This window comes from Mesoplodon densirostris, chromosome 3 (assembly GCF_025265405.1).
Source record: "Mesoplodon densirostris isolate mMesDen1 chromosome 3, mMesDen1 primary haplotype, whole genome shotgun sequence".
In the NCBI taxonomy this organism is placed as follows: Eukaryota; Metazoa; Chordata; class Mammalia; order Artiodactyla; family Ziphiidae; genus Mesoplodon; species Mesoplodon densirostris.
The window spans coordinates 42,572,556-42,594,911 of NC_082663.1; the positions used below are offsets into that span (position 1 = coordinate 42,572,556).

The window sequence follows — 22,356 nt, forward strand, 5'->3', positions numbered from 1 at the left end:
TCTGTCTCATTTTTGTGTATCTGATGAGCATTGACGGGCCACTGTACCAGACACAGTTATAAGTTCCATTTAATCTTCATAACATCGCCGTCCGGAGGAGGGGAAGGAGCAATGATTAATACTGACTGAGCACTCTCTAGGGGCTCAGTCTTCGTTTAATCCTCACTGCTCGCTATGAGGTAAGTTCTAGGATTATCCCCATTTTACAGATGAGGAAGCAGACTTAAAGTATTGAGTATTTGCCCAATATGACTCAGCTAGTCAACAGTGAGCAGGATTTAAATCCAGATTCTGACCTCAGAGTCTTACTGTTCGTCATCTCCAAACCCAAAATGCCAAGTTAAATACACCTCAAGTTAAACATGTGTATGTCCTCTGACCCAGTAATTCCAATTTTACATTATATACTTGAGAAATGCTTGCAAAAATACAAAAGGAAGCACATACAAAGAAAATCATCAACAACTTTGCTTATAATCTCAAAAATCTAGAAACAACCTAAAAGTTTATCAGTAAGAGAATGAATGAATAAAAACTACGGCACAGTCATGCCCTGGAACATAGACTCACTTCTGAAGAACTGAGGGCAAAGGCCTTTAAATGCATCTTTAATGATTTGGTTCTTTAAAGAAAAGCTCTGAAACAAATATGGTAAAAATATTAATATTTGCTAAATCTGGGTGTTGGGTGGATGAATTTTTCTGTTATATTATTTTCTGTACTTATCTGTAAGTTTGAAATTTTCTTTTTCTTTTTTTTTAATTTGTGTCTGCGTTGGGTCTTCGTTGCTGTGCACGGGCTTTCTCTAGTTGTGGTGAGTGGGAGCTACTCTTCATTGTGGTGCACAGGCTTCTCATTGCGGTGGCTTCTCTTTTTGTGGAGCATGGGCTTTAGGCATGTGGGCTTCAGTAGTTGTGGCACACGGGCTCAGTAGTTGTGGCACATGGGCTTAGATGCCCCGCAGCAGGTGGGATCTTCCCAGGCCAGGGATAGAACCCGTGTCCCCTGCATTGGCAGGTGGATTCTTAACCACTGTGCCACCAGGGAAGTCCCTGTTTGAAATTTTCATAATTTAAATAATTTGAGTATGACTCCTTGGATACATATCTTCATAAAATCAAATATATCTTTCTCGTGTAATCAGAATTGGAGTTCTGCTAATTTGACTTAATAAACTGCTTAAAACTCATGGTAATAATCTAGAGAATGAACTACTAAAATTAATTTTCTTGAAATAATTGTAACATTTTACTGCTATTATATTAGAAGTACTAGCTTTAATATAATTACGTTCATTAATGTATAGTTCATATTTCATTATGTTAAACAAAATGCATTAGGGTGGTGTTTCTAACCTTTTGATATTCAAAGTTTTATAATAGTGTAGGCTGGCTGAAGGCTGAGAGTTATAGATTAGAGTGGAACAGGGCTCATGAGGAGTAAAGAGAATACTTTTCACTGTATACATTTTTGTACCCTCTTAAAAGTATACTATGTGGGGGCTTCTCTGGTGGCGCAGTGGTTGAAAGTCTGCCTGCCGATTCAGGGGACACGGGTTCGTGCCCCGGTCTGGGAGGATCCCACATGCCGCGGAGTGGCTGGGTCCATGGGCCATGGCCGCTGAGCCTGCGCGTCCGGAGCCTGTGCTCCGTAACGGGAGAGGCCACAACAGTGAGAGGCCCGCGTACCGCAAAAAAAAAAAAGTATACTATGTGGTTTTATTAATTATTCAGATTATTAATTAAAATGGATTTTTAAAGATTATGTAATACTCCATGGAGATCCAAGTGAAAATGGTAGACATACATTTTCTATAGGATGTTAGTCATATAATCTTAATTGACAGAGAATGGGTCAAGTAATCTCAACTACAATTCCTTATAAACTTGCCCATATTCGTGTTCAAACTGAGCTGGAGAAGAGCTGTTGTTCTAAAAATAATTTCAGTGAAAGTAAATCCAGGAATTACAGCCGTATCTCTTGCTTAAACATCTTAAAGATATGACATTTTTAATAGCACACATTTTTCAGTTCAGCTTTACTACGGCTAAAGAACCATATGACAAAATCTTGACTAACTAGAATCCAAACAAGAACAAGTAAACAAGTACTAAAGGAATTACAATTTTTATATTCCCTTTTTAACAGATGAAACTACAAAAACACAGATTTGTATCTAGCGTTTCACCAAAAAAAGCAATGTCTAGAGCCTCATATGGAGTTAGTGCAGATTCAACAAAATATTCTATACTTTGTGCATCAACACTGCTAGAACTAATGTTCTAAATAATTAAAGGGCATTGCACATTGAGAATCATTACAGAAAGATTGTATTTCCCTAGGGCAGAAAACTGTGCTGATAAAGTTTAAAAGACAAAAAAAAAAAAAAAAAAAAAAGACAGAGAGAGCTTTTTGTAAAGTGTAAAAGAGATAGCTATATTAATAAAAATTTTCTGTTAACTATAATAGACTCAAGAAATCTAGTGATCTCATGTTAAAAGTCTGTTTTCCCTTTTCACCTAAAAAAAAGAGCTTGTTTGTGTGTTAATATAAAAATCATTAAAAGCTATTATTAAGAAAAAACAGAAAGATATCAAGACTTGAGCTTTAAAGAAAAAACATCAGGTCAAGATAAAAATATGGAAATTCAGTATCATTTTTTATTGCTCCAAAACTGCAGAAACATGCATTTTTACACTTATGAATCTCTACCTACACATTTAAATAATTCAGATATTTAGACTTCACTTTCCAATAAGTTTGACAAGTACCATTTTAAATGAAACTATATTAGAACTGAGTAAAATGTAAATCTTTATATATAACAAGAAAGAAAAGTGTTCTTTCTAAAGAATTTATGTTTTTATGTTTTGGAAAATTGCGGCATTTGTCTGGGCATATGATCTGCTTTTGCATAACAATAACAACAGTATCAATGATACTACTTACTGCATATTGATTATACCTCTATCTCAAGATCTTTTTTGGTTTATTTTTAGAGGATCCCTCTAATGATTACTCAATCTTCTCAACGCAATGTGCTAGATCATGATGACAGAATATCTTTCTTTTATAGCACTGTTAACAATTGTAATCTTCAACCAGCTGTTCTCTAAGGATTCCCCTGCCAAGCTCTTATTTTCATTTCATTATTTCTTTGTTCTCCTGTCTAAGCTACACACAAGTTACCCAGATTTTCCACTCTGGCCCCTTTCAGTAAAGACTTGTTTTGGCTTGACAAATTATCAGTCATAGCTACAGTCTAAAAATAAATAATATATTACAAATTCCCCATGTTAAAATTATATCATTCTATGCAACATCCAAATTATTTCACAGTTCATACATAGAATCTTCTTCCCATAAGGCTCAATTGATTTTACTTATCATTTATGAAAACAATTCCAGTTATTTTATGGAGCTATTTACTGTCAAAACATTCTTTACAAGCATTCTTTTCAAGCTCCATAATCTTATTTCAGGTGTAGAATGAACTAAACTCAGTCAGTCTATACACACACTAATGAGTTCAGACACTTGAATACATTTAATTGTAAGCCTAAATAAAACAAAATGAAATTCTACTTGAATCTTTTCCTTTACATACGAGTAGAAAACTTGTAGATGTTCTTTTTTTTAAAATTTTTCGTCAAAGATTTATATGAAATTTGGATTTCAGAATTTCTAGTAAAGAAGTTAAAGACCTTAATAGGCCCAGTCTGGAAGGAACTATGCGTTGCCTGCAAACTGAGATGCTATTTTTATTCATTCGACTCTTGTAAGAACACCTTCTTGTTTGTACTGAAAGTCTGCACCTTACCTGCATTCGAACCACTAGATACCCCTTTTCTCAAGAAACGAATACTCAAAGTGGGTATGTAAATATTTAAATAAGAGAGTTGTGCTGCATATGGAATTCTACATAAAGAGATATTACTAAAGAAAGAAAAAGAATGAGTCTAGACACCAGTGAACAAAAGGGAGAAGAGGTTCTATAGACAAATTACTCAGGTGCGGATGAGTTCATTTCTACCAGAGCCCAGGCTCATTGGAAGAGTGGCCACTTCTAAGCACCATTCCGTCTATTGTCTGTACCACTGCCCACGTCTAGTTCATTGTTTTCATCAAAGGCACTTGCAATTCATAGGTAAAGAAAAAAACTAAAGTGGCGAGGAGAAAATGCCTGTTTCTGAGCAGCAGAGTAGTCTATTCATCTCAACAGATGAAAGCAGGTATCTTTCATTACGTGTTTTTGTTCTTACAGGAGGAAGTCTAAAAATACATGATTTTCATATTTGTGCTACCACAGCCGAGCTTTTCAAAGTCACTGCCAGAAATGGACTGGTTTTCTTACCTGCTTTTTCCATGTTTTAAGTTAAGGATGTCTGCCTTATTATAAACCTTGCTGCTTCCCTAGACTTTCTGTAGTCTGGCTTCGCTGTGATTACTGGTCGAAACCTTTAATTACAGTATATAGTTTGTGCAGCTGCCTGGAAATTGGTCTCAGGGTCAGTGGCTCTTCCCGTTCCCCTCTTTCCATTCTTTTGAAGCAATATTGCTGAACTGGAGGCATTGTTCCAGCTTTTGGCTGTGCTCTGTCTGCTGCACACTATGAATAGCTTTGCAATCACTCTAGCAATTGGTTCTTCAAGTGCCTTTAGGTTGTCAATTGTAATTCATTGGCTCCAGGCACCTTTTCTCTTTTCATTCTCTTGAGGTCTTTTCTTATTTAATTTGCAATAATATTAGGGAATGTCTTCTTCAGACATGTCACTAATGTCTTTCTGATTATGAGGCTTGGTATACATGTGACTTTCATACATCTGCCTGTTAAAGTGTTTCACTACTTCTCTTATGTCTGATATGGGATAACAATCTTTGCAGTATCTTGCAAGGAATTTAGCTTAATCTTGAAGTCTTCTTTATAAAGAATAATCTAAAGAATCTGCTGTAAAATACTCTCACTGGAGTTAATTTATGTAATTAGTTGTTATTTTTGTAACTTCCCAAAGGCGTAATTTTTCATTTTTTGTAATAAGAATTAAGCTCTCATATTTTCTTCCTAGAATCATGCTCTATTTTTTTAGTACATACAAATTATAAATTTGAGCTCTTATACAACTGAGAAATAGTTAAGAAATAAAAGGTTCTGACTATTTAGAAATCAACGCCTATGTTTTTAGACCCTTTTCAGAAAACCTATCCTCAGACATCTCTTGAGAGATTATATAAAGAAAATATTCAAACTATTCAAAATGAGTTCTGATGATTCTGCAATAGAGGAGTTTATTTTTCTTTAGAGAAGAGAATAAACATATCTCTTGATCTATTTAGGAAACAAACAAACAAAAGATCTTTAGTGTATTAAGTCTCAAATCCTTAGTTCTGGATAAGACCCAGCAGATTAACCCCTCTCATCAGTTGTAGCCATCCCAGAGTAACCAAAGGTATTTTTAAGCAGACACTATGTAATAATAATAATTATAATAATGATCATAATGATAATAACTAACACTTATTGTGCTTTTTATCTTCAAAGCACCTTACTGGCATTAACTATGAGTCTATTTTCAAATAAATTTAACTCGACAAATGTTTTATTAACTTTGTAAGCTATGGAATGTGTAGTAACTGAGTTTCTTTGCAAATGAAATAAATAAATAAAACTAAGAACCAAGGAAATGATTCTGGAAACTTTTGCCTCAGAATCATTTGTTGCCTTTGCTGAATGAGAGTTAATCAAATACTTATTTTTACAAACTACAAAACTGAAATACAGATATAAAGGGTGAAGTTCACCAGTACAACCAATCAAATACATATTGCTTCAAATAACGAAGAAGTAAAATAATATTGTTTGGATAAAATCAAACTCTAACTGTATTAGTTATGGTTCATTATTGTAAAATATTTAAATATTTATAGGAAGAAAAACTGTTAAATGTAAGAATTATAAAAATCCTTCCAAGTTTCACAAATGTAATAAATACTTTTATTAGTTTACACAGCTAAATTTGTTTTTATTAACTTGAATACATTGCTTTAAAATCATCTCAATTATGTTCCCATAGAGTTTCACCATGTACCATACCAGTCTCCACATGAGAAATATAAACAGTAAAAGATAGTTTGTGATGCTAGCAAGTGAAATAAGCTCTATATGGTTAAAAGACAGGCAATTGATAAAAACATATTAAAATAATATTATTCAGGCAGGATGTCCTCACTTTTTATGAGGGACTTGGGAAGAAAATAGTAACCTGTTGTAAGCAAAGTCCTCAAGTGAACAAATATAAGTACATAAAAAGACATTAAAACAAACTTTTGTAAATATGGTAGTTAACAGATTGAAGCTTTTAAACACTATTAACATGGTTGGAGTAGTGAGGTTTCACAGAAGATGTGGTTCGTGAGCAATATTCAAAGGTCAGGGTTTGATGCAGAGGAAAAGGAAAATTTTTATATTCAAGGATGGAAAGAGATGACTCATACTGAGTTAAAGGAGAGTAGGGAAATCTAGACAAAGCTGATGGCATTAAGCCAACAGGGAAGCATGTACAGAAAGACTCAGAGGTAGTACTCATTCAAACAACATATAGTGGGCACAGAGACATAAACCAACAAGAATTCCTGTCCTGCAAGTAGCTTGCAATCTTGAAGGGTAGACAGAAAAGTTAATAGGCAATTAATTCTAATCTTTATGATTAGGATAAGACCAGGATGCCTTGGGAAGTCACAAGGAGGGCATCTATCTCAGTCACTGGTATCCAGGAAAACTTCTTGCGACACATAAGCTTTAGGTGGTTTTCCTATGGCAACAGGAATAGTGAGTAGTAGATGAAATGACAGAGAAAAGAAAAGGGAATTCAATTCTCAAGCACATTAACCTGTTAAATCTGTGGTGTTTCATTTGATTCTAGAAGGAATTAGAAGATAACACTGATTTTTAATATGGGTATTGTGAAAAACAGAAAGGAAGTCTGTTCTTTCTGGTCTGTGTTGGGGGATAGGAAGGAAGGGAGGAAGGGAGGAGATGTGGGGATGTAAACAACCAGGGAATTCTGAAAAGTACTACAGGTGAGAGAGCTGGGCACTAAACTGTCTGGAGGAGGAAAGTAAGAATTGGAAGAAGTTCCAAAGCTTGCCAGCTTTACATAAAATGAAGATATGCATGTGACTGAATAAAGGAAGAAAGTGGAAAGAAATGGGGGTTTTATAAAAGAACATAATGAATTCGTTTTGCGTATACACTTTATATTTTCAAATGTATTACTTTGTTATCCCACCTAAACAATTTTCTTGATAGAAGGGACCTTTCTTATGTAACATATCTGTTAATGGGAATTTCTTTAGTTTTCAGTGGGCAGGGCATATTCTCATCATATTGCCTGGTGGGTGCAAGAAACACAGGTATACAGGGTTCCCTAGGATGGTGAGATCAAGATGGCTAGATTTAGAATCAATGAAATCAAATATACAAATTAATTTTTTTTCAAGGAATGCATATAAAAAGAAAAAGCACATCAAAATACAATAAAGGGACTTCCTGGTGGCACAGTGGTTAAGAATCTGCCTGCCAATGCAGGAGACACGGGTTCGAGCCCTGGTCCAGGAAGATCCCACATGCCTCAGAGCAACTACGCCCGTGTGCCACAACTACTGAGCCTGCACTCTAGGGCCCATGAGCCACAACTACTGAGCCCCCGTGCCACAACTACTGAAGCCCACGCACCTAGAGCCTGTGCTCCGCAACAAGAGATGCCACTGCAATGAGAAGCCCGTGCACCACAACAAAGAGTAGCCCCCGCTCACCGCAACTAGAGAAAGCCAGTGCGTAGCAACGAAGACCCAATGCAGCCATAAATAAATAAACAAACAAACAAACAAATAAGTAAGTAAATAAATAAAAATTTTTTTAAGTACAGTAAATAAAATATTCTGGCTGTTTCAAGTAGTCTCTAAAAGTTGCTCTATAATAATGACACTTTTGTAATTAACTATTGAAATGATTGCGATTTCAGCTTCTCCTGCAAGTGAGTAAACAGTTTCAAGAGATCACTGAGTCATTCAATGGAAAACTGACTTCCAAACGCTCTCATTGTTTCCCCAAGATTAAACTGTAACAGAATGGAGTACATCTGTAAGGAATGGAAAAAAAAATAAGTTGTATCTCTTATATCACTTTCGGATAAGTGTACATCCTATAAGGGAGTTTTCAAACTGCTCACACAATAGGTATGTACACTGTTCTATGTGAAATCGAATCAGTATTCTAAAATGCTGCCAAGAAGGTCAAGATATTTGGAAGATTCTTAAGATTTAAAGTATATGACACTTTACAATGACTATACCACACACGCACACAAACACACACATTTCTCTCCATATACAGAAAGTAATATTAAATTAAGCTTAGATTTTATGTGATTTAAACACTGCTTTGCACTTCTAATAAAAGACTTGTCATGTAAAATCAGAGATGATATTCATTACTTCATAGAACTACCAGAAAAGAACAGCTCTCCTGTCAAACAGTGTAAATATAGAAATTTTAAACTAGCGGATTATTTACAGACAAACAGTGTCCCAAAATTTCAATCTTGCAAAACTCTCTCTGACCCTTTGTAGGAAAGGGGAAAAGTACATGACGTAGAAATAATTATCTATAAACAAGAAGTAATTATATTTAAATGTAATAGTTAAATAACATAAAACATATATTAGTACCCTCTTCCAGAAAATGTCTAGACTAAAAAGTGAGAACTAGATAAACTATTCATGACATGGTGAATACTGAAAGTACTATTCAAAAAACATGAATATTGATAATCAGAACAAAACATGGTCTAAAAAAGTAATGTTTATATCATTACAGAAATACAAATACTCTTCTATTCTCAAATAGAACACCACATTCAATGTACATCACAATAACGAACTAAATTACAATTGAGCAAAAACTGAGAAATGCCTGATTACAAATTTCAACTTTAATGCTGACATCCTAATTTACAAGCTGGATTTTCCTATGCTACAATTAATGAGCCATGGAACCAAATAGTGTCATCTGACCTTATAATTCTACTTCAAAATTCTGTTTCACAGTTTTCATCCTTTTTTACATTTTTTAAATTGAAGTACAGTTGATTTACAATGTTGTGTTAGCTTTCATATTTCTTAATATTGGCTTTAATATAAAATATTCAAGTTAACTCAGTATTTTTGATGTATTATTTCTGAAAAAGTTAAATACTTTTGGATTAAGGAGATGAATGAATATCAAATCAGATTAGATTGCTGCAAGGATAAACTATTTCTTTCATGTTGACAAAACGTGTTATTTTATAAGACATGGTAATGCCCAATAAAATGAGAATAAGATTTGAAAAAGCTAGGGGGTAAAAGAATCACAATCAGCAACTGTGGCGAGGGAAAACAGGATTACTTTTATTGGCTACTCTATCAACTTAACTTCTCATAAAATCCTCCTGATCTATTAAATAACTTCAGAACTGAAGTATGCTCTCCTATGGGAGCTGTAAAACAAATTAGATACAATTACAATTCAATACAAATAAAAAACCAACCTATTTACCCTTAAGATGATTCTTGTTTTAGAAAGCTTTATCATTTACATTAGACCAGAATTTCCCTAATGAATCAAGTGGGTCACTTGACATAATTATAGATTTTTATATTATGTTTTCTACAGAGGAAAATAGTTGATATGAGTAAATTCTGGAAAACTGTGGTAACTACACCTCCCTAAAGTGAATACAACAAACATCTGTTGCAAGAACTGCTTGGCTTTCAGACAGTATGTAAAGGGTGTTCTTTTTCCCAGTGTTTTGTTATTACAAAAAAAAAAAAAGGCTTATTTGTTAAAAAACATGTTTCTACTATCGAGTCTCAAGGCATAAAGTCTTAAAATTCTGGTAAGTTAAACATAGGTCATTACCAGGTAGGTATATTACAGAAAGGGAAACTATGCAATTCACAAGACTCCACTTGCTTTCTAAAAGGGCAACAAAATAATTGGGCATGTTGCCCTCTATCAGTGGGCTACATAGTAATTTTAACCACTGTTCCTATCCTACTTCTCAACACAAACCTAGCAAAATTCACATCATAGAGGAGGGAACTAAATACATAACTTCCTGATGATTTTCATCCTCTGTTGGAATCCAAGTGATAATTCAGCTTTCTCCTATAGATTTCACCGGCTCCTACCAGCTTCTAAGCTCAGTGGTAACCTGATATCCTCATTAAATGATAAATGAATTCTTAAAGTTTTACTCCAGTGACAGGATAAATAATTGCAAAATTTTTGCATAATGCATTAAGCATAAAATGTAATAATTTCAATGGGAGGAGGGGAAGAATCAACGAGCCTCTATGCCTCGTCTTTTCTTAACTGCATCAAAGAATTGTTCTGTGCTTCTTGGTAAACTGAATGCATTTTCCCTGATTCTGAAAGAACAAAATTTTACCTAAAATTCACAGGTATTCTGCAGAGTAAAACACCATCTTTTTAGTATTTGGAAATTCCACAAAGTGCACACAAATGAGCAGGTACAAATGAATAAAAATGTTTATAAGCAACAGAGCAGCACACAGCACGTAATACCTTTAGGATCAGGAAAGAAAGTAATAAACAGATGACGACTTCCCAACATATTTCAAGTAACACGTAACGTTGCTCACTTCTCAATCTTCTGTCTCCTCTTCTACTCGTGCCTACTCCCAACCATTCTGAGGTTACTATTTATAAAAAAAGTTTAAGATTCCATTTTTATGCTAACAATAAGGTATAAACATTCCTAGGAGTACTACAGCAAAGCATCGTAATAACTACACTGAGAAACCTCTGTTGTTCAAGGAATGGGGAAAATAGGAAGCTTCCATTTCTTTCTCTCCCAAATCCAAAGTTTAAGCACTTCATTATGTTTCGATAGGTTCAAGATCTACAATGGAATTTGTTCATGAATTCAATTAGGGCAGTCTAAAATGTTAACATGCACCTGGAATAGTACGTGTTTATATAATCATAGGGAAAATGCTTTACATAGAGCAGTCCTCAAAATGGTATTTGCAAATTCCATCACAAGTCAAAATTTTGAGGAAAGTTAATTTAAAATGGATATGAGGGGCTTCCATGGTGGCGCAGTGGTTGAGAGTCCGCCTGCCGATGCAGGGGACACGGGTTCGTGCCCCGATCCCGGAAGATCCCACATGCCGTGGAGCGGCTGGGCCCGCGAGCCATGGCGGCGGAGCCTGTGTGTCCGGAGCCTGTGCTCCGCAACGGGAGAGGCCACAGCAGTGAGAGGCCCGCGTACAGCAAAAAAAAAATAAATAAAAATAAAAAATAAAAAAAAAATAAATAAAATGGATATGAGTAAAAAGGAAAAGTCAAAGTCACATATGTTCCAGTATATACACGTTTAGAATAATTTTCAAAGTATATCTATGATTACTCTACATTCACAACTTCTTCTTACTAAAAGATGAATCACAAAAAGACAGTTGCCTTTTCCTAGGAGAGACAGCCAGCCAATACCCACATGGCACACTCCAAAGCAATCAATTGTTAAAAGCTTCCTTTATTCAATGTAGCAGTCTTTAATTCCTATGGAGGATTACCATGAGTCATATATTAGGTTTAAAGAACACATTAGTTTCTTTTTTTGATGTCTATAGAAACATATAAACAGTTTCTTAAATTAAAAAGCAAAAAAAAAAATTATATTTTCCACAATGAATCTCAGAATACTAATGCATTTTCAGCAAAGCACCTTATAAACATAAACTAATCTAACATTCATAACTACCCATCATTATACAGTATTATATCCATTTTACAGACAGAAAAACTGGTGCTAAGAAGTTAAAAGATGTACCTGAGGTCTTAAGAACAGATCAGGAAGGCACCCAATTACAATGCTGAAGATCTGCACATTGATGACTGTCTAAATAGATTTGTATTACTCTTTTTATCTTAATCACTTAATGTTATCCATAAGGTATCTCACAAAATCTAAAAAGGAAAAAGGTGCTAACTACTTAATTCTGAGTGAGGCAACTAAATATACACATAAGCTCTAAAGCTCTATTTAATAAGAAATCCTTGCCTTCTTTACGACTTTTCTAAAACAAACGACAATTCTCTATATACAGTACCTCCTACACTTCAAATTAATCCCACTCACTTCTCATTTTCAAAAAATCACATTATTCCCATTTTACAGGTGAGAAGACAGGCACAGGGACAAAACTATTTGCCCATGGGTCCCACACAAAGTGGGAGAGAGTCTGGAGTTAGAACATGTTATGTCCTTGGCTCCTCATCCATTTTCAGACTAAAGGGCAATGTGGTTCCTATTATTCCGAAGTCACTAAAAGAAGCACACAATTTCTGAAGAGGGGGGGCATGGGGGAAGTAATGGAACATATCCTGAAAGTTACAGGTGTAAAGGAATACATCAAAAGTTTTGATTTCACTATTCTTAAGGTTAAAATTCACTATAATTTAAGTTTTGAAAGCTATTCACATATCTTATTACTTTAGTACCATGAATCAGAAACTCTGCTGAGACGCTGATTATCTGCCCAGAATTAGTCTCATGCTTTTATAGGAAAGATACAAGCTAAGAAATGAAATTAAATATGGAAGATAAAGAATGCGTCCATACTAAAAGGTATTTGCTGGCATGGAACTTGCAAGATAAGACATCAATTTTCAGCCTGGCTGATTACAGAATAGGACCCATTGCTTCTCCTCCACAGTGAGCATTTCAGAGGGACAAGAACACGACATTTGAGGGCAAGTGATGCATGGTAATACGCACGACGCATTCCTTGAAAAGAAGAATGAACTAAGTAAGCTGTCGAGGTAAAAAAAAAAAAAAAGTTAAATGACCAGACCTTTAGCCCTTTAAAATAGATGAGAAATATATTCCTATAAATCCTTTAACTTTTGCTAAACAGTTAAAAAAAAATCTGTGGTCTCCAAGTGGGCTTAGGGGTGTGAATAATAATTTTTATCAGATTGATATAGGCTTTCTGTTTTCTAAAAAAACTTAGGTTTCATGTTGCAAAACAGTATAACCAGCATATCTCCAATTACAAGAATCTTTTCAGATTCCAACATGGCAGCAAAAGTCAACAAACAAGACAGACAAAGAGCTGTTGCCTTAATGAGACATACCTCTTGTACTGATCGAGCGGCTGGCTTGTCTTGATGATTGGCCAATATTAAAAACGGTAAAGTGCATAACTGTGGGTGCTGAAGAGCTGAGTGCAGTTCATTTCTAGCAGTCTCTAAATCATCTTCTGAAGAGGCACTGTCTAATACAAATATTACCCCTTGAGATCCTTGGTAGTAGCGGCTCCAGTATTTCCGGATATTATCAGCCCCTGTCAAAAACAAAACAAATTCTCTTTTCAAAAACAGCTTTCAGCAACTGAAAAATGTTCCCAACAGTAATTTCCTATTGGAAACCAATGCAGCTTTAAAAATTAAGTGCGGGGCTTCCCTGGTGGTGCAGTGGTTGAGAGTCCGCCTGCCGATGCAGGGGACACGGGTTTGTGCCCCGGTCCGGGAAGATCCCACATGCCGCGGAGCGGCTGGGCCCGTGAGCCATGGCCGCTGAGCCTGCACGTCCGGAGCCTGTGCTCCGCAACGGGAGAGGCCACAACAGTGAGAGGCCCGCGTACCGCAAAAACAAAAACAAAAACAAAAACAAAACAAAACAAAAAAAATTAAGTGCGGAGATCACAGATGATGAGAACAAAGGCATTAGAGCCAATGGGTGGATATGGCCTTGAAGGAGAACACTAAAGTTTAAGAGTCATTCTTCATGCCTTTCTTATCAAAATATGGAAGAAAGAATCAGGATAAGTACGTCTTAGACTTAAACACAAAAGAATGTTTTCAGATTTTGCTTAATAGTCCTGAAGAAACTACCCTCTCTACAGACTGAGTTTGAGCCTAACTCAGAGAGCAGCATAACCAAGCTGTTCACCAAGGGTTCTCTCCATACCATTAACATTATCTTGTTGACATTTTCTGAGAACTGCTTACACTGATCATTATTTAATTTATCCAGAAAGTTAAAACTATTAGCACAATACCTTTATGTGTCAAAGTGCTAAAGTTTGTAATGATGTGAAATCTTGGCCTTTGGTACACCTGCATAACACCATCTGGCAATGAGCACACTCATGGCCTCAGTCTGATGGGATGTTCATGGAAAAAGATACTGAGATGCTCATTAGCCGGGGCAAAGTCTTATTCCTTGTCATATTTCCAATATCTAGCATAATGTACAAGTCAAAGTTTGATACAGGAATGAGGAAAATGAGGGAAGGAGGAAATGAAATTATACACTAATTAGGCTTCCAACTCTGAGGAAACTGGGGCCAAGAGAGGTGAAGTGACTAAGCTCCATTCATGTGTATAGCAAATCACAAACTTGAGATCTGTGTCTGAGTAAGTAGGCAACATGCCCAGGGAGGGCATGGGTATTTCCCATTACATCATGATGAATACTTCCTTTTCTCTGATTCATGAATAGCATGGGCAATTTTTGTGCATATGTGTGTATTGGTTGGGGGGGGAACTTATATAACCAATACAAGTTATTGGTTACATAACAAAAATTAGATATCAAGGAATTTCACCAATTTAGGGTATATAATCAAGTTCTGACCACTCAAGAACTATATTTTAGGCATCTCTTGAACATCTAGCTCCTGTGGTGGATATACTGTGCTGAGTGTTAGGGATTCAGAGTAGAGACTGGAGTTGGTGTGCCAATTGTGTGTCTCTTCCCAACACTGTTCAGTGACATCATTTTGGTAGCTTGAAAATGGACAGGGTAGGAGTTATTTTCACCAAGAAAAAACAGCAAAAGCTATCTGTCAGGTCTTTTCTTCCCCTGGAGAGCCAATATACCACTAGATGACACTGAGAAGCTCATAGTTTTCTGGGAGAAATAGAATAAAAAACAAAGATTATAATAAAGAGTAATAAAGCACTGTGATAAAGGAATTTATTAGGGTTCTCTGGGAACAAGGGATGAGGCATCTTATCCAGACTGGGCAAGTCTCTTACAAGAGTAATATCAACCAAACAACTACCATTTATTAAGAACTTCTACATTCTAGGCACAGAGCTAAGTATTTAAAAAAAAATAGCTCATACAATTCTTACAACAATCCTAAGAGGGAGGTGTAATTGACTCAGGCTTTGAAACTTATTTTGAGATGCTAAAATCTGGGGTATTCATCAAAATACTATGAGAAATAACCAGGTATATAATAAGAACAAGGGCATTTGATGTTGAGCAACCTAAAATATGTAAAGACAGGGGATATGAGCAGGGTTAATGCCTATCAGGCAGGGTCCAACCAAGAAAACAAAACAAAGAGAGGAAATTTAAGCCAGAGATTATTTAATATAGGGAATTAGTTGCATAAGTGATGATGGAACTAAGAAAACAATAGGGGCACTGAAATTAGCAACATCTTAGGTCAGGTTCCCTACATGCAGAGCCTGAGACAGCATTTCTTACACACCTGAGTATAGACAGAGTGCTGTCAGAAGAAACAAGAGTGAAAGAAGCAAGCCAGAATGGGGGAAGGAGCTACACAAAGATATGGTTTCAGAAATCTAGCCTCAGTCTGATCCAATGAGCCGTTCTAGAACGTGGACTGAACCACGGAATTTGCCCCATCCAAAAGGCAAGGGGGCTGGGCTGTTATACCCCTGAACAGTCATTGGCTCTGAGCCACCCCTGGGGAACAGGAGAGGGGGCTGGGGCATGATCTCATAATCTCCCCAACATATTTGGTTGAGGCAATTACTGTCAGCCAAGGGCAGGCCTCTGGAGAAGGGTACAGGTGTGAGTCATTAGCAGCCAATACCCGCAGCAGCTGGGAGATGGATGCACTGGCCCAGTAAAGGAGATCTGGGTAGGGTACCAACAACATCTGCTACAGGCTACATCCAGACAGTATCCATATGGGAGAGAAACATCCATAAGCTTGAAGAACAAAAGTAGGGACAGTGTTACCTGGTGGTAAATGTTTAAAATAACAAAAATGCTGTGTGCACATGTATCCATACACAGGCTTTTTATACATTTTACCTACATAAAGGACGTGTAGCACACAATTTTCATATAATAAGAATATATGCAACATGCTTTATCATAAATTCTATAGACCTCATTAGTGCTCACAGAATGCTTTCACTGATTTCGCCAAACTTTTGTATCCATAGCCAACCAGCAGTTGAGGTTGACCAACTCCAGTTCTGAAATAAATGTTGGTTGTGCTAAGTGTTTACATGTATTAAGTCACTGGCCCATGACAGTCTTATGAGGTAGGTACTTTTATCACTCTCATTTTATCAATAAGGAAATCAAGACACAAAACAATTACATAATGTGTCCAAGGCTAAGCAACTAGGAATATATTTAGGTCTACTGTGATTGAAATAGAAGGATCATCGACCAGAAAGGTGACAAAGCTAAATAAAGAACTCTACTACCACATAAGCCAAGAGGGGGAAAAAGGGAACCTGTTAGAATAAAAGGTACCTAAGTGCTTATATATATTAATGCTTAGAGTGGGAATCTGTCCAAGAACATTTCCCAACCAATTAATTCAATGAATAGTATTACTGTCTATTCTATACAAGTCACTGAGCTAGGACCGACAAGAAGCATTTAGAAAGCCATTATTCTTCTTAGCTCAAACCCTCAAAGCCTGTAAAGTAATGCTGATTACAATGAGGTCTGCAAATGTATGAGAGGAAAAAATCATGTCCATAGCATTGGAGGGTATCCAGGGAGTGAAGTATAGGAGAAGGATACTAGATGCATGATTTAATGGAACTTGTTCACTGGAAATATGTGGGACATACTGGAAATCCAACTTGTGAAGTCATCTTTCAACAAGAAACTATTTTCACCTGTCATATTTAGGAGTCCATAAGGAACCTAGTGAGATGAAATGACAGCCCCAGGACTGTGTTGGTGGATGAAACAAACCCAAATACCATAACTTTTTTAAATGCCCTGTATATGACATAATATATGAATATGTTATTAATATTGCAAAGACCTTTTTCTTTAATCTCCTGCTACACAGTCATCTGCCCAATCTTAGCATTTCTGACTTTCATCACAAGCAGTGAGCTTGGAATTGTAAGTTTCAGTTCAGCCTCACACACAACAGCTTTAGTGAGTAGCAGCCTCAACCCAGATCAGGGCTGAGGAAACCAGGAACAGGGTGAGGGGGGGTGGGATACAGCTGTTCAGTCCAGCTGAGTGGGCCTTAAGTTCACTCACCAACTTCAAATGAGAAATGAATGTGTCATCCACCCAGCTGCCAGGTGCTTTGAGAAGTGAGCCTAACGGGGGAAATTCAGAACACCTGTTTGATTGCCCACATCCCAGCATTCCTAACCTACAAACCAAATCCACACGGGGTAACACACACAGGACGGCATATCTAACAGCAGTCTGAGCCTGCTCTTATTCTAATGACTGGCAATTGTGTGCTCTGTGTCCCTGAAATTACAATTGTTATATAAAAAGGATAAATGCCAAACTCAAACATGATCTATACTTTGTTCATTTAGATTAAAAATCAAAAGGGTGGTCTAAACAGTAGAGAGCTTGGGTGGAAGGTGCTGCCGAATGTCCTCATTACCCAAGATCTGAGATCTCCTTACTGAGGGTTGTAAGGAAGTCTTGGGAATCTAAGAGTTCATTCTCAGAGCCAATCAATTAGGATGGCCTGGTTCAAGGTACCACAACAAGAACAGTGATGGAAGACAGGAGCATAATGTCCTCATTGGGCAGGTTCATTTCTATGGCACACCATGTACTTGTTAATTCATTAATTCATTCCTCTAATAGATATCTACTGAGCACCAGGCATCGTCTTAGGTGCTGGGACACAGGAGCAAACAAAACAAGACCAAACTTTCAGTCTTCGTAAGGCTTACATTCTTTACCAGCAGAGCCAGTCTACCATTATAGAGGTTAAAAATGCCAGGTACTGGTATTCCCAGCCTCTGTCTCTTGCAGCATGGACATCTGATTCAGTTCTGGCGAAACAGGACTCGACAGAGTCTGCTGGGAGCTTTCGGAAAAGATTTTGCTCCTCATTAAAAAGATAGATGCCCAAAGAGAGCCGCCTCTTTCTTCTACTGTTTAGATTTCATTAGGTGATCAGGTGATGCTTTGCACAGTGTTAGCCTCCTAGCAACCTTAAAGGAGACATACCAACATATTGAGGACATCAGAATAGAAAGACAGAAAGAACCTGGGTCCTTGAGAACAGTGCTGAGCAGCAGAACTTATCCCCAGTTCTGTATCATAAGAACTCATTCTGTGAGCACAGTACATGCCAATTATTCAAGCCAATTTTAGAAGACTATTTTGTTATTTGCAGCCAAAAAGATGCTTAGTTCCCTCATGGTAAATTAATATGCTATGAATAAGTTCATTAAAAGAGTTGCTCTTTGGGATATGGGGAGGGGGAAGGGTAAGCTGTGACAAAGTGAGAGAGTGGCATGGACATATATACACTACCAAATGTAAAATGGATAGCTAGTGGGAAGCAGCTGCATAGCACAGGGAGATCAGCTCGGTGCTTTGTGACCACCTAGAGGGGTGGGATAGGGAGGGTGGGAGGGAGATGCAAGAGGGAGGAGATATGGGGATATATGTATACATATAGCTGATTCACTTTGTTATACAGCAGAAACTAATACAACATTGTAAAGCAATTATACTCCAATAAAGATGTTAAAAAAATGGGGTTTATCCCAGGAATGCAAGGATTCTTTGATATACACAAATCAATCAATGTGATACACCATATTAACAGATGGAAGAATAAAAACCACATGATCATCTCAATAGATGCAGAAAAAGCTTTTGACAAAATTCAACACCTATTTATGATAAAAAACCCTCCAGAAAGTAGGCATAGAGGGAACTTACCTCAACAAAATAAAGGCCATAAATGACAAACCCACAGCCAACATCATTCTCAATGGCAAAAAACTGAAACCATTTCCTCTAAGATCCGGAATAAGACAAGGTTGCCCACTCTCACCGCTATTATTCAACACAGTTTTGGAAGTTTTAGCCACAGCAATCAGAGAAGAAAAAGAAATAAAAGGAATCCAAATTGGAAGAGAAGAAGTAAAGCTGTCACCGTTTGCTGTTGACATGATACTCTACATAGAGAATCCTAAAGATTCTACCAGAAAATGACTAGAGCTAATCAATGAATTTGGTAAAGTAGCAGGATACAAAATTAATGCACAGAAATCTCTTGCATTCCTATACACTAATGATGAAAACTCTGAAAGAGAAATTAAGGAAACACTCCCATTTATCACTGCAACAAAAAGAATAAAATACCTAGGAATAAACCTACCTAAGGAGACAAAAGACCTGTATGCAGAAAACTATAAGACACTGAAGAAAGAAATTAAAGACAATACAAACAGATGGAGACATATACCATGTTCTTGGATTGGAAGAATTAACATTGTGAAAATAACTATACTACCCAAAGCAAACTACAGGTTCAGTGCAATTCCTATCAAACTACCACTGGCATTTTTCACAGAACTGGAACAAAAAATTTCACTATTTGTATGGAAACACAAAAGACCCTGAATAGCCAAAGCAATCTTGAGAATGAAAAATGGAGCTGGAGGAATCAGGCTCCCTGACTTCAGACCATACTACAAAGCTACAGTAATCAAGACAGTATGGTACTGGCAGAAAAACAGAAATACAGATCAATGGAACAGGACAGAAAGCCCAGAGATAAACCCACGCACATATGGTCACCTTATCATTGATAAAGGAGGCAAGAATTGACAATGGAGAAAAGACAGCCTCTTCAATAAGTGGTGCTGGGAAGACTTGGCAGCTACATGTAAAAGAATGAAATTAGAACACTCCCTACCACCATACACAAAAATAAACTCAAAATGGATTAAAGACCTAAATGTAAGGCCAGACACTATAAAGCTCTTAGACGAAAACATAGGCAGAACACTCTATGACATAAATCACAGCAAGATCCTATTTGACCCACTTCCTACAGAATTGGAAATAAAAACAAAAATAAACAAATGGTACCTAATGAAACAAAAGCTTTTGCACAGCCAAGGAAACCATGAACAGGATGAAAAGACAACCCTCAGAATGGGAGAAAATATTTGCAAATGAAGCAACTGACAAAGGATTAATCTCCCAAATATGCAAGCAGCTCATGCAGCTCAATATTAAAAAAACAAACAATCCAATACAAAATGGGCAGAAGACCTAAACAGACATTTCTCCAAAGAAGATGTACAGTTTGCCAACAAACACATGAAAGGATGTTCAACATCACTAATCATTAGAGAAATGTAAATCAAAACCACAATGAGGTATTACCTCACACCAGTCAGAATGGCCACCATCAAAAAACCTACAAGAGGGAGGGGATATGCGGATGTATGTATACATATAGCTGATTCACTTTGTTATATAGTAGAAACTAACATGACATTGTAAAGCAAGTATACTCCAATAAAGATGTTAAAAAAAAGAAAAGAAAAAAAAAAGAGTTGCTCTTTGAAAGGTGGACCCAATGAGCTAAAAAACAAACAAACAAACCAGGAATATGCAGGCGTCAGCTACAACAATAATACATTTGCTCCAAGTTTTCCCTATGGAAAATAGGATCGCTAGACCAGTGATGTCCTACTGACCTTTTGTGATGGAAAAAAACAAAAAAAATTCTACATCTATGCTTTCCAACATGGTAGCCACTAGCCACATGTGGCAACTGAGCACTTGAAATGTGGTCAGTGCAACTGAAGAACTGAATTTTTAATTTTATTTAAATTTACTTGGTTTTGCCCAAGGCACTCAGCAGTCAGAGAATGCTCCCAGACAAAGAATTCCAAGAGGCTTAAGCTGTTGAAGGTCAGTCTGGTGCTCATGGAAATGGGGTTATGGGGGACATCAACAAAGCCTCCCTCAGCTACCCCCCAAAATAGCATATAAATGTCAATTTAGGCCATGTGACTAGCTGTTGGCTCATGAGCAGAAAACACACACACACAAAAAAAAAATCCAATCATTATTATGTGTAAATAAATATCCAAGACTTGGTTTATCCATATACTTTCAGGCAGAAGAAGTAGCCATTCCTAAAGAGTGTTCTTCAAGACTCTTTCTGGAGACCCAGGAATCAACACTGTTTTTATAATTAGAATAAGACGTTATTTGCTATTTTCACCACACTGACATTTTTGCTAATGGTGCAAAACTAAGGTGAATAAATTTGTGGGTAACCTAACATGATCAGAAGTGCTGGCTTCAAACTAGTAGTCACTGTATCCTTGACCACCACGTATTTGCCAGGGCGGGGAGCAAGTTTCACCTAAGAATGAACTTAATAAGGCAGTAAAAAGTCTTAGTTTTATCAAATTAGCTCTTAAACATGTTTTTTTAAAAAAAACTAAATGAGAAGCAGGCAAAAAGCATTTTTGCTACACACCAAACCACATGGTTGTTTGGAGGTTAAGCATTGGTACAACTGAGTTGTGAGCTAAACTAGTCGTTTTTATTTTGTTGGAATCCCGTTTTTACTTGAAATTTCAACTGACAAACTATGATTATATTCAGTCTTGAGTATTTGATAGACATTTTCTCAAAAATGATTACGTAAGCCTGTAACTTCAAGGAAAACAACTGGAAGTATTTGTTGTCAGTGGTAAAATTTGTTTTCAAGCCAAAACTAGAATTTTGGGAAAATGTGTGCATCACTGAGATCTTGACAGCTTCTCAATGATGAGACTGGTGATGATATTAATAGATATTTATTATAAAATGTTTCAACATTTGGAAGATCTACCTAACTTAATGAATCAATATTTCCCAAATGAGCAATGCATTATGGTACAAAACCATGCATAGGTTAAAAAAAAAAAACACACTCAAAGCACAAGACTGATCATTGGATGTTATGTAACTGAATACAAAAAGTGCATGGATGTGGTTTTCAGATTCCACGTCACAAATGACCTTTAAAAACTACCACTTGTTAAAGAATTCTGGTGTTGGATGAAAGAAGACGATCAGCAATCATCTGAACAGGCTATTAAGATACGTCTCCCTTTTTGAATTTATCTGTGTGAGGCTAGAATTTTTTCACTCCAACCCGAATAACACATAGCAACAGACTAAATGTAGAAGCTGCTATGAGAGTCCGGTCCTCTTCTACTAAGCCAGACATTAAGGAGATTTGCCACTGTTCTCAAATATT

General features: G+C 36.6%; 1 protein-coding gene across 1 annotated transcript in view; it reads right to left on the bottom strand.

The window, feature by feature from the left end:
- Positions 1-22,356, bottom strand: part of ARL15 (ADP ribosylation factor like GTPase 15) — a 419,390-nt gene that overhangs the window by 207,521 nt on the left and 189,513 nt on the right. The window contains exon 4 of the mRNA XM_060091692.1: positions 13,205-13,413. Coding sequence (XP_059947675.1) covers positions 13,205-13,413 — 209 coding nt within the window. The remainder of the gene's footprint in view (positions 1-13,204; positions 13,414-22,356) is intronic.